The sequence below is a fragment of the Cnephaeus nilssonii genome (assembly GCF_951640355.1).
Source record: "Cnephaeus nilssonii genome assembly, chromosome: 15".
In the NCBI taxonomy this organism is placed as follows: domain Eukaryota; kingdom Metazoa; phylum Chordata; class Mammalia; order Chiroptera; family Vespertilionidae; genus Cnephaeus; species Cnephaeus nilssonii.
The window spans coordinates 10,965,491-10,979,571 of NC_137086.1; the positions used below are offsets into that span (position 1 = coordinate 10,965,491).

Consider the following 14,081-nt stretch of genomic DNA (forward strand, 5'->3'; position numbering starts at 1 on the left):
ATCGATGTTTCTAACTCTCTATCCCTCTCTCTTCCTCTCTGTAAAAAATCAATAAAATATATTTAAAAAAAAAAAAAAAAGAATATCAGAGCTGCTAGAGTAAACATGAATTCTATATGACATCATATGTACCTCTCATCTCCACCTTCCAAACACCATACACAGCCCATTCCACTCTCATTTTAACAGACTACCTACAATCAGAAAAGATTGTGATGGAACATTTCATTGTAATGTAAACCAAGGATAAATACCCAATATTGTGATAAGTTCTAGAAAAGGAATGAATCAAAGGCAATTCAAAACAATTTATCTGAACCACAATTTTTATTTTGCTATTACCCTGCTGTTAGTATCTTCTATTATTACTAGAGGCCCAATGCACAAAATTCGTGCAAGAGTAGGCCTTCCTTCCCCCAGCTGCCGGCACCGGCTTCCCTCTGGCACCTGGGACCCGGGCTTCCCTCCAGCCACCGGCAGGCACCCAGGACTCAGGCTTCCCTCACAGCCCAGCCTTTGTCCAGAAGGACGTCCGGTCTAATTAGCATATTACACTTTTATTATTATAGATGCTGAGTATTAAGCAATGTTATGCTATTTTAGCCTACTTCATAAGCTACTGACAATGGGGTTCTATTGTTATTTCTTAGATCTTCCTGTATTGTAATACATTTACCTTAAATTCTTAGAGACAACCTTTAACAACATTGTACAGCCACTACTCAAAACAGCTACTGTAGCATATGTGGCTAATGAACAGTCAAGACTTCCAAGACCATGATTTTGTTTCCACTTTATTAGTCTGGCCTTCTTCAATACTGATTTCCCTGTTTCCAGCCACATCCAGACATTCTAAATCTTGCTGTTTCTCTAGCCTGATGACTTTGCTTGGTTCTTAATCTTAGATCAACCATTTCCAAACTTAAAAAGTTGAAACTGGGGAGGCAAAAAAGGAGGGATAGAACTTTTAATACTTTCAGCTGTACCCTTCCAAAAAAGATCCTTAACTCTTAGTGCATAAGGAATATAGGCCTGGACTATACCTCCTTTCACTATTGACAGGGATTGCTTTAAAAATATGTATCAGAATATTAGTAACAGGTCCTGGCTTTGTCTCACCTTTATTCCATTCATTCCCAAAATTTGAAGTCTGGGTTGCTATTGAAGTGGTTGTGATCTTAAAAGCTAAAATCCTCACAATCCCAAATTTTCCCCAATTGCATGTGTCGTAGCCATACCAGAGAACTCACATGATTCCACCAATTATCTCAATTCTCTCCAGGAGTAGCATACACATTAACACAGAGATGAGGATAAATAAGACTTTTTCTGATATAGTTCTACATCAATACTTCTAAAGGAACTTAAAATTAATGAGTCAAGTATCCCAAAAAACATAACTCTTAGTTTCTAGATCCAAAGACAGCTCACCTAAAACTCAAACCTAAGAGGATATCCAACCTAGGAAAACTATTAGATGTCTATTTTGCTATGTATAATCAGTCCAGAGTAAAAAAAAAAAAAAAAAAAAAAGCCTTGTATCAACCCTTAAAAAGGAATCATCATGGTTCATTTAAGAATGGGAGTGGATTGATAATTCTCAGGGGGAAAGGGGTGTCTGTGTGGGGGGTACGGGAAGAGACTGGACAAAAATCATACACCTATGGATAAGGACAGTGGGGGGGAGGTAAAGGCAGAGGGGAGGTGGGAACTGGGTGGTGGGGAGATATGGTGGGAAAAAAGGAGAAACAATTGTAATCTGAACAATAAATATTTATTAAATTTAAAAAAAATCTGCCTTGCCATGTATAGCTAAATTTATTAATATTTTGGTACAAAAACAATTTGTCCTCTTCAAGACTCTGACAAGAAGCTACAGATAATTAGCAGGAATGGGTAATAATGTGTATCCTTAAATGGAAAATCCATGGCCGGAAGCTGTAGCACAAGACACTGTTCCTTAAAGAAAGTTACTGGGTAAACTATGAAGCAGACACCAAGCAGGGGATGAGAGCAAAGGCTAGCACACTAAATTTAGTCTTTGCTAATAGAAATGAAAAGCATTCTTTTCCTAGTAAGGAGAGAGTTGTTAGAGTAAAAAGTGTTCAAATTTTAGAAAAGAAGATTAATGGGTAAATAAAATCAGAATATCCTAAAGCAGGCTATAGATGGCCAAGAGCTAAAAATAAACCCAGGTAAAACCTAGAGCTATGGTGTCCAATGTGGTAGCCACTAGCCATAAATGGCTATTAAAATTGAAGTTAAAATAAAATTTAAAATTCAGTTCCTTGGTCACACTTGCCATATTTTAAGTGCTCAATAGACACATGTAGCTAGTGGCTACTTTGTTGCATTGGACAGCATAGATACAGAACACTTCCATGACAGAAGGAAATTCTATTGGACAGTACTGATCTAAAGGGTAAGGGAAGGAGACTAACAGATTGAGGGTCTGAAATAAAACCAACTACTAACAAGGGCATTTTATCCTACAGTACTTTATTAATGGATCAGGTGTATTTACCTTTCCTTTTCCACCTGTTCTTTTTTCCCTCCTTGTTGCTGCCATCACTGCTGCTGCTGCTGTTCTCAGAACTCTGGGAATCTGACTGACCATCACTGCTTTCTTCTGAACCTTCTGATAGCTCTTTCACCCCATCCGGCACATCTTTCTGAAAATGTAGGCATCCGATTAGGATTAATCATTACCAATTCAGCAAATAAGAATTAAGTCTTTGATACCCATTGCTCAACTGGGTTGATTAATTTTTTTGTATTAAAGATTCAACAGCAGAACTAACAATATTTTCTGAATCCTGGTCATCTCTCTTTTTTGGATCAAAGTAGCTAAATGTTTCAATCTATATCCAAAGGTAAAAATTTTACATGCTAATAATATGTAGGCACAACACAGAGACTTAAATTAGATAAGAATTTGGTATATATATGTATGTCAGATAAATATTATATGTTCAGGATAAAAACAACTATATAATAAAAATGTTATAAAGCATGTGTGCATGCATCAGCCATGTAATATATATGTATAATATATATATATATATATATATATGCATATATTAGTACCATTATGTATTGTGAATTCAATCAAGAGTTTGGGAAGCAAAAGATAGTCCATTATTTGAATCTAATTGTTTCCCAAATATTGGTTAGTAACCATCAAGAATCAAATACAAAAGAAATCTTTTTTTTTTTTTTTTTAAATCACATGAATCTTTGGTTTCTACGCTGGATTTTGAGAATGTCAGTCAGAAAGGATACCTGTGTCAGAACAGTATGTGAGAGATAAAATAGGACAGTTGTAAGATCAACAACTAGGAAATTAAGACTTTCTGGGTTTGAATTCTGGCTTTATCTTCTCCTAACTGTTTACCCTTCATCAAAATCTTAACCTCTCATTCTTCAGTTTCCCTGTCTATTAGACAGGAATAACAGTACCTTCCTTAAAAGATCACTCTGAAATTAAATGAGTTAATAAATGAAAAACTGTGCCTGGCATATGATAAGAGCTCAATAAATATTAGTTATGAATTTATATAGTATATAAAAATATACACATATAAATAACTAATGTTATTTCTAAGTTATAAAATTGCATACAGATGGTTCTTTTTCCTCTCAATATATTTTTTATTTTCCCATATAATTTATTATTCTAGTCAGAATTCTGACATGTAACCTACCTAACCTACAATTAACACTCGAAAACTCTGATCTTTGCCTCCATCTCTTTCACTACTTTTGTATTCAGGCCAATTATTTCAAACAATCATAAACATATTTTTTACAAGTTTTCCTGCTTTACCCTTAAACATACCCTATCTAATTATCTTCCTAAACTAGAGGCCCGGTGCATGAAATTTGTGCATGGGAGTGGGGGAGGGGGGTCCCTCAGCCCAGCCTACACCCTCTCCAATCCGGGAACCCTCGGGGGATGTCCGACTGCCTCTCGCAATCTGGGACCGCTGGCTCCTAACCGCTCACCTGCCTGCCTGCCTGATCGCCCCTAACTGCTCCCTTGCTAGACTGATCGCCCCTAACCACCTCTGCCTCGCTCTGCACCTGGGACCCAGGATTCCCTCCTCCAGCCGGTCGCAGGTACCCGGTACCTGGGCTTCCCTCCCTTTGGCTGGCCACAGGCCCAGGACCCGGGCCGGCCACAGCTGCAGGGGATCACAGGGCAGGCTGCTTATTCCTCTCCTGGGCCCCAGCCGCTGGCGCCCGGGCCACAGCCTGGCTGGTCCCCATGCCTCTCTCGCAAGCTCAATTGTGCCTGGCTGGTCCCCAATTCCTCTCTCATGAGCTCATTTGTGCCTGGCAGGTCCCCATTCCTCTCTAGCGAGCTCATTTGTGCCTGGCTGGTCCCCAATTCCTCTCATACAAGCTCATTTGTGCCTGGCTGGTCCCCATTCCTCTCTCCCCAGTGTTGAGTGTCTGAGCAGTTCCAGAGCAAGGGTGTGAGGACCATTTGCATATTAGCGCTTTATTATATAGGAGGATATGGATTTGATCATGATATTCTCTTGAAAAAAACTCTGCCATCTTCTTAACACACATCCTCACCTCACCTCCCTGCCCCCCACCCCCTCACTGCGCAGGTTTTCAAAAGCCTCCAAAGTCTGATCATTACCTAACATTTACCCCACCCCTAACTCCTATCACACTAGTCCACACACAGATTATGGTCTAACCACTCCAATGTACTCTACTTTCAAATCCATTCTGAATCCTTCTAGCTATCCCTTTGCTTAAGCTATTCCCTTGTCCTGGAAGGCCCTCTTTACACTACTTATCTGCCAAAGTTCAACTCAATCCTTACAAGTTTAAAAAACTAAACCAACGCACAAAAACTTTCCAGATTCCTTTATTCAAAATTAATCTTTCTCTATATCATCACAGTACTTTATAATAGTACAGTATACTTTATATCACAGTTAAATTTTGCCAATGTACAATTATTTCAATAACTACGTGAGCTTCAAGAGCTCAGGGATCACAGTTTATCCTTCTTTATTGCCTCTACAGTGTCCAGCACGGAGTACGTTATTAACAATATGGAAAGTCTAGAACACTAAAACCTAAAAGAAATGCAAACAACTCCATATGGTACTATTGCCCTGTAATCCCAGGAAATTAATAAAGTGTATAAAAAGGAGGTATTATAGGTAAATTAGATCTTTCTAATGTTAATGGGCTATGTACAACCACTGAGCATACTATGATCATAGCATAAAGTTTAAGAGGTAAGAGAAATACACACATGAGCCAAGCCAAACTAATTAAATAATTAAGCCAAATCAAAACTAACTGAAGTCTCCTGCTTTAGTTCCTGAGACTCTTTCCTCTCCAGACTTACAGCCTGCAGAGTGGAGTCCTGTACAAAGAGGAAAGTGCCTGCCTGAGAGCGAAGCCAAAATAAAGTGGAGAGACCTGATAACATCCCTGTTATCAATTGTTGCCAATCCCTGATAATATCATTTGAGCTCCTGAATCAAGGTTGAGTTTCCCTAGAATTTCCAGTTATCTAAACTAATAAATTCTGTTTTACTCAAACTATTCTGTTTTACTCAAGCTCATTCAGAAAGGACACTGACAGGTCAAGGTTCCTTCTCAAGTAGAGGAATTAAAAATTACTAAGCCTGCTATGGTAAAAAGAACATGGGCTTGGAAATTCAGTCAGATCTGGGTTCTGATTCTAATGGTATTTGGCCAACAAGAAAACCCAATCTTCTGAACTTTGGCTTTCTCCATTATAATAATAACCATAAGTCTAAATTGTAATGGAGAATTAAATGAGAAGGTACTACAACACATCAAGGCTGTATCACTTGTTATTATTCAAATGTGAGGCCCTTGAAAAAGTTTCTGGAAGACATTTTCATTTCATCCTTTCAAGATAATATTATCATAAACAATAAAAAATAAATTGATTTCTCTTCTCTGATCTACCTAGATGGTTGAAGATTAGTAAAAAGAAAATATTTTGAATACAGGGTCAAAAATATTACCTCTTCAAAAACAGAATTCTGTCCTCTATGATGCAAATATTATTTATATATAGTCACTTCATGATTTACTTTTTAAATGACTCCAAAAATATTTACCTTCAAAGTATATACTCCCATTCTGCCTGGAACCTTATAGAAGATGCCCTCTTCACCTCGGGAGTTTGTGTGCAGCATTGCGTTCAGGCATGCAAGAGGGGAAGTCCCACTGCAAAAGAAAACACAATGATTAGTGTCTATCTCTGAATATCCAATGTAACACATACTTAAGATAAAATTACCTGATCAACACTCATTTGATATAAACACATTTTATAAACTATAAAAAGTCCATCCATCTACTGAGAGGCTAGAACAGAGAAAATGGATATAGAGGTTCATTCTCGTATTATCTAAACAAAAAATAATTCCTTAAGTTTCTTAATCCTCATCAGTATCTAACATTTAAGCCAAGAAAAAATTATCTCATGAAAGTATCACAAATAATGTATAAAGATTCTATGTCACTTAAAGTTTTGTCAATTATAACTCACTAAAGCTGAATTCTTTCTAAAAGACACTATTTCATTTAGCACAAACTTTAACTGTCCAGAAGTAAAATAGAGGGGAAAAGAACACACACAGATTCAAAGGAAAAATACTAATCTCCTTGCCAACTGCTGCACCAGACTAAAATCTGAGTTGTGAAACACACACATTTCCATGGTCTCTTGTATTTTTTCCCAATATAATTGACACATAGTTTCAGTTGTACAACATGATTCCATATATGTACATATTGTGCTGATCTCTATTATGAGATCACTTAAAAGTAGGCTTTGAAATGTTTCTTTTTTTTTTTATAGGTATGTCTGAAAAATGTTTATTTTTTTCTGAATTTTATTTTTATTTTTTCCATCACCATATATCCTCTTTATGCCCCCTTCCATCTCTACCCATACCCCTGCCCTTTGCAATCACCACTTTTGTCCATGTCCATGAGTTCTCTCTTTCTTTCTATTTTGCTGTCCCTCCACCACCACGAGTTGTCTGCTTGTTCTCTAGGAGTCTGTTTCTATTTTGCTTGGTAGTTCAGTTTGTTCATTAAATTCTACATATGAGTGAAATCATATGGTACTTGTCTTTCTCTGACTGGCTTATTTCACTTAGCATAATGTTCTCCAGGTCCATCCATGCTGTCAAAAGGGTAAATTTTTCTTTCTTTTTTCGAGAGTAGTATTCCATTATGTAAATGTACCCGGCTTTGTCATCCACTCATCTATTAATGGATACTTGGGCTGTTTCCAAATCTTGGCTATTGTAAATAGCGCTGCAATGAACATAGGGGTACATATAGTCTTTCAAATTAAGTGTTTGGGGTTTCTTTAGATAAATTCCCTCAAGTGGAATCGCTGAGTCATATGGCAGTTCCATTTCTAGTCTTTTATTTATTTTTTAAAATATATTTTTATTGACTTCAGAGAAGGGAGAGGGAAACATCAATGATGAGAGAGAATAATTGATTGGCTACCTCCTGCACCACCCACCCCGCCACTGGGGAATGGAGCTGGCAATCTGGGCATGTGCCCTCACCAGGAATTGAACTGTGACCTCCTGTGGTTCATAGGTTGCCGCTCAATCACTGAGCCACACCTGGCCAGGCCCATTTTAATTTTTTAAGGTAATTCCATACTGTTTTCCACAGTGGCTGCACCAATCTGCATTCCCACCAACAGTGCATAAGGATTCCCTTTTCTCCACATCCTTGCCAACACTTGTATGTTGACTTATTGATGACAGCCATTCCGACAGATGTGAGGTGATAGCTGATTGTGGTTTTAATTTGCACTTCTCTGATGATTACTGACATTGAGCATCTTTTCATATGTCTATTGGCTATCAGTATGTCCTCTTTGGAGAACTGTCTAATCCTGTGGTCGGCAAACTGCGGCTCGCGAGCTACATAAGGCTCTTTGGTCCCTTGAATGTGGCTCTTCCACAAAATACCACGGCCTGGGCGAGTCTATTTTGAATAAGTGGCGTTAGAAGAAGTTTAAGTTTAAAAAATTTGGCTCTCAAAAGAAATTTCAATCATTGTACTGTTGAAATTTGGCTCTGTTGACTAATGAGTTTGCCAAGCACTGGTCTAGTCAGGTCTTTTATACACATTTTTTAATTGGGTTGTTTATTGTTGTTTTTGGTGTTGAGTTTTATAAGTTCTTTATAAATTTTGGATATTAATCCCTTCTCAGATGTATCATTGGTGAATATGTTCTCCTATTCAGTGGGTTGTCTTTTCATTTTGTTGATGGTTTCCTTTGCTGTGCTAAAAACTCTTTAGTTTGACGTAGTCCCATTTGTTTATTTATGTTTTCTTTTTTTAATCCTCACCCAAGGACATTTTTTCATTAATTTTTTAGAGAGAGTGGAGAGAGAGGGAAAGACAGAGAAATATCAAACACATCGATTGGTTGCTTCCTGCATGAGCCCTGACCAGGGCTGGGGAGGAGCCTGCAACCAAGGTACATGCCCCTTGACAAGAATCAAACCCGAGGCCCTTAGGTCCGCTGGCTGATGCTCTATCCACTGAACCAAACCAGCTAGGGCTCATGTGTTTATTTTTTCTTTTGTTTCCTTTGCCTCAGGAAATATATCAGAAAAAAATATTGCTACGAGAAATGTCCCAGAATTTACAATGTTTTCTTCTAGGATTTTTATGATTTCGAGCCTAACATTTACATCTTTAATCCATTTTGAGTTTATTCTTGTGTACAGTATAAGAAGAAAAAATTAAAAAAGACATCCAAATTGGAAAGGAGGAAATAAAACTGTCATTATTTGCAGATGACATGGTACTATACATAGAAAGCCCGAAAGACTCCACCAAAAAACTTCTAGATTTAGTAAATGATTCAGAAAAATAGCAGGATGCAAAATTAACATCAAGAAATTGATGGCATTTTTATACACTAATAATGAACTCTCAGAAATAGAAACAAAACAAAACAAAATCCCATTTACCATTACAACAACAAAAAGATACCTAGGAATAAACTTAACCAAGGAGGTAAAAGACCTGTACTCGGAAAACTCTAGGATCGGACATTAAAAAAGAAATAGAAGATCCATCTGACAGCCCCCTTCACTTAAGGCTCTTCATAAAACCCTGAAGTCTACTACTTTTCAAAATTTGGGTCTCTCATCACTGGCATTCCTTCCTGCAACCAATCTAAAGAAATTAATATAATGAACTTTTATAGTCTACCCTCAAAATTCACCAGTGTCTTCCAATATTTATTACCCCCATTTCAAGCCTTTGATAAAGAGCTTTAAGGGACTTCATTGGTCTAATTTATTTAATCCTAGAGATATTTCCTCCTGCAATAGATTACCCTGCCTAATCTCTACTTTAATCCCAAACTCTTGTTCATTTTTTCTGTACTCCCTCCAATAGAATAGCATTGTCAAAACTAGGCCTTAATGAGCTTTCCTATCTCTGACTGAACTACTATACACTCTATATTTATCCTTCAAATACCTTGAATTTCAATAGGGTTAAAGGAAAGACTCAGACTTTCAAGATTAAAACACTGAAAAAAAAAGAAAAGTGGAGTCTAGTTCCCCTTATCGATGCTTGAATGCATTCTTTCAGGTCAACTTTAAATGTAAAAAGATAATAAACTTGTCTCTTTCACTCACATAATACACTTACACATATACCTATACATATACACACACACACACACACACACACACACACACACCCCTGTTATCACACACACACACACACCCCTGTTATCATTATCCACATACAAACTAAAAATTCAACACAGATAGCTTTAAAAGCTAGAACTGATTTTTATGGCATGCTTACTTGACAGCACACAGAACAAAACCGAACTCAACACACCCTTATGTTGGAAAATAGTGAGTTTAAGGATCACTAAATTAATAAATAGACTTAATAGGTTTTAAATTCACTGGATCTTAGTATTATTATAAACTCTTTTATTAAAACCTTTTTCTAGCTTTCCATTGATCTTACCACCTGCAATTCTTCTAAGAAGTCCATTTGGTTAACAACTAATCTATTTTTTAAAAAAAGAAATAACATAAATATAGATTTTAAATTCAAAAGTAGCATCTGACTCACCCATACTTTAATGAATTAGTTTCTTCAAACTGTTTTCGTCCATAAACATACCATGAAACAAATGATAGTGAAACCATTGGAGAGAGAGAAAAGGGTATGAAGGGAAATTTTCAACAGGCATTTTTGGAAAAGCCCAATCGGGACCCCACAATGAGAGGTCTGTATTAATAGACCAGTGAAACAAAACAAATAAGAGAGCAATCTAGAAATAGCCTAGAGAGGGAAGTCGTAAAAAGAAACCAAAAAAGGTTCTTTGGAAAATTTGCTTGTATACGCTCTCTGTCCTCTTAATACTTCACTGTAAATCTTCACTCATTCTTCCCATTATTGTCTTTTTTCCCACTGTTATTTTTTTAAAAGCATAGTTTGCCTACTATCAGTAAGATGTGAGCAAAACTGTTTGGAAAGAAAAAAAGAGTCCAGTGATTATGTTTTATTTTAAAGTAAATATATGGAACAATAAGGTTCAATTTTTAGATAATCACAAGCTCTTGGTATAGAAGGACCTTGGAGAACACCGTAACTTTTCACCTGAAGTGAAATACAAAGCAGTTCATCAAGAGCCTTATCCAATGTCCTGATCCTACTCAAAAGTGAGGCAATAGAAGCAGCACTTATGTTTCTGAGTCAGACATATGTGGATTCAAGTTTTCTCTCTAACTGGTTATGCAATTCCTCACTGCTTCAACATCTTTGTCTATGAAATAAAGACTTCAGATGGTTTCTTTAGGTTAAATAGATCATATGCATAAAGTACCTGAATCCTATCTCAGTCCATGACCATTTCCATGATTGGTTCACTAAGAGCATCTTGCGTTACAATCTTATAATAAAACATAAGAAGAAAAAATAGACTTTAAGAGAAATATAATGCTCCTAAAAGGTCACCTTGTAACTACAGCATATAAAGAAATATTAACTGCCTGTATTTCAACTGATCAAGATGCTAACATTTCTTAACTGGATGGGTTAAATAAGTTCCTAAAAACCACATGTCTCTGAACTAAAGAGGTGTAGACGGTTGTATATGAGGACACACTATTTGGGGTAAAAGAAGTATTGGTGTGGGAAACAAAAATAAAAATAAAATATGTATCAATATAAGCTATGGACATAGTTCTGAAACAGAGCTGGAGAGAGAATAAAATTTCACAGATTTAAATACATCAAAAATTAAGACTTTGTTGTGATCTTATATCGTTGCCCTATTTGGTATTTCTTGTTCATTTAATATAGTTTATACATCTAACAGCAAAGCTATTTATTCCAATTATGTTCTGCATCTGAATAATAGCTGTCAGTCTTGACATAACTAACCACTTACGTCAAGATTCAGAGCTTTTAAGGAGTCAATTGATCCTTTAATTTTACCAATTTCTGGCATTTTCCAACTCACAGAAGTAACTTAAGAGTTACAGTAAAGCTTATATAATTAAATGGCTTTGACTGAGGGAATTATCTTACCTCAAGCAGCAAAAATAAAGACTAAAATAGGAGAAGCAAGGTGACACAAGCAAGTGGGATCTGACCACAAAAAGCAGTCCAGCCCAGGAAGCCTCTTTGTCCTTGTGGACCTGGGACTACCAGCCCCCTGAAATGCCAAGCAACCCAGTGCACAAGCAGGGGTCCTGTCACAAGCAGGGGTCCTGTCACAAGCAGGGGTCCTGTCACAAGAGACTCAGGAAGCCTCTCTGTTCCCAGAGGCTGGAGACTCCCTTTTCCCTACATCTAGAGGCATAAGGCAGCCAACTCCGCCCCCCTCAGAAAGCAACAGCAAAGATTACTGGCAGCCTGTGTCACCAGATAAAACAAGACCACAGTCTACCTCAAGAGTCCAGGACTCACATGGTAAACCTGAGCAGTGTGAATGCCTGCTTAAGTAAAAGATTTATACTCAATAGGACCCAACATCTCATAATAGCTAAAATATCCAAGATTCAATTAAAAAAATTTTAAAAATCACCCATCATACTAAGAACCAGGAAAAATCACAGCCTAAATGAGAAAAGACAACCAACTGATGCCAACAGTGAGACAGGTGTTGAGATTATAAGAATTTTAAAACAGCTGTCATAAAAATGTTTCAATAAACACACATTCTTTTGAAACAAATGAAAAAAACAGCAAATATAAGCAAAGAAATAGAAGCTATAACAAATAGAATTATAGAACTGAAAAGTATAAGAAACGTAAAAACTTGCTAGATGAAAAAAACAAACACAAAACTCGCTAGATGGGCTCAATAGTAAAATGGAGATAACAAAATAGAATCAATAACCTTGAGAACAGATCAATAAAATTTACCAGTGTGAACAACAGAGAGAAAGTAACACTGAAAAAAATGAACAGAAACTCAGGAAGTTGTTGGGTAATAATAGAAGATTCAAAGTTTATATCATCAGAGTCTGAGAAGGAAAGGAGAAAAAAGATTTAAAGAATTAATGGCTGAAAACTTCTTTTATTTAGTGAAAAAGAAACCTACATATTCAAGAAACTCAGGGAATCTAAAAAGGATAAACTCAAAAAAGTCCACACACCAAGACACATCATAATTAAATTTCTAAACACTAAATAAACATTTTTTTAAATCTTAAAAGTAGAAAGAAAAAAACACATTGCCTACAGGGAAACACTAATTCAAATGACAGCAAATTTCTCATCTGAAACCACAAAGACCATAAGGAAGTGGCGTAACATTTTATAAGTGCTGAACAAAAGCAAATGTTATCTTACACATTTCCAATATCGTAAGTATTTTCATTAATCTGCAGAATACTAGGCATTCCAATACTAGCAAGTCAAATGATGATTTTAATAAAATTAAATGTAAATTGAGTTTCTAAAATTATGACAAATAATGCTTGTAAACGGCAAGAACAAAAAAGTACATATACTAAAACATTTACATAGTAATGTCACTCTAAGTTTCTAGACTAATTATATCGATTTATAAAGTAAAAATCATGCATCCAAAGGTAAGTTCAATTAAACTTATAAAAGAGTGCTTTATAACTGTATAATAATGCTTTAGAATAAAATAATACTTCTTACCTTCTGGAGTTGGAATGCACCCCAAGAAAGTGAAAGGAGGGAAAAAAAGAGCTTTTAATTTCTCTTTATAAAGCAACAATAAAGCCAAAATATAAATTCTCCCTTCCCCTCCCAGCATTGTCCACAATTTTTAAAATTAGCACCTCCCCCAGCTTTGCTACATAAAACATTAATTTCTTCTTCAGAATTTACCTTAGGCCAAAATATCACTGTATCTAACAATACACAATTAAATTCAGCTATACAGCCTACACCATTTCAGGTAACAGTTGCAATACTCTATTTGTGTGGCAGAATAAAAATATTACAATAATTTATACTTAAATGTGGGTACAATGAATATTCCCCATTCTTTAATATTCTTCCCATGCATCTCAATTTCCAAGGAGCCATCATAAAGCCATCAGCTATGGACCCTAAGGTTTAGTAGCTTCCCTTTGATCCATAATGGAACTCATTGTGAAGCGCAATAACAATGAATAAGAATCTTTTCTGCCAATATCCAAGCATTTTGATTTTTTTGATGTTGCTTATTAGTCCTTTCGACATCCTTACAACGTTTGTGGGCTTGAAAGCAGATTGCAACTAGCAGATAAAGAAAATGCAGACCAAACTCAAAGGTATCTAAGCCAATCTTACATAAATATGGTACCAAGTTAATAATGTTCTTCATTCTTAAACTGAGCTCTTTCTAATGAAAGAGCAATTTAGCTTGGCAAATAGCCAAATGATCTGCTCTGGGGGAATAATAATTTTTGCTGTAAAGTAGAAGAGAGTGTTGACTTTATTTTCCTTGCTGTATAATTTTATGTACGAAGAGGTGGGGGGAAAGTTAGATGATGGGATTAGTTATTGGTGTAAGTTGGGCTAAC

At 36.2% G+C, this 14,081-nt stretch overlaps 1 protein-coding gene across 7 annotated transcripts in view; it reads right to left on the reverse strand.

The window, feature by feature from the left end:
* ASXL2 (ASXL transcriptional regulator 2) overlaps positions 1 to 14,081 on the reverse strand; it is a 79,716-nt gene that overhangs the window by 39,747 nt on the left and 25,888 nt on the right. For all 7 annotated transcript variants that reach the window (XM_079792718.1, XM_079792719.1, XM_079792720.1 and 4 more), the window contains 2 exons: positions 6,126 to 6,234; positions 2,525 to 2,672 (listed from right to left, as the gene is read on the reverse strand). In XM_079792718.1, coding sequence (XP_079648844.1) covers positions 2,525 to 2,672; positions 6,126 to 6,234 — 257 coding nt within the window. The remainder of the gene's footprint in view (positions 1 to 2,524; positions 2,673 to 6,125; positions 6,235 to 14,081) is intronic.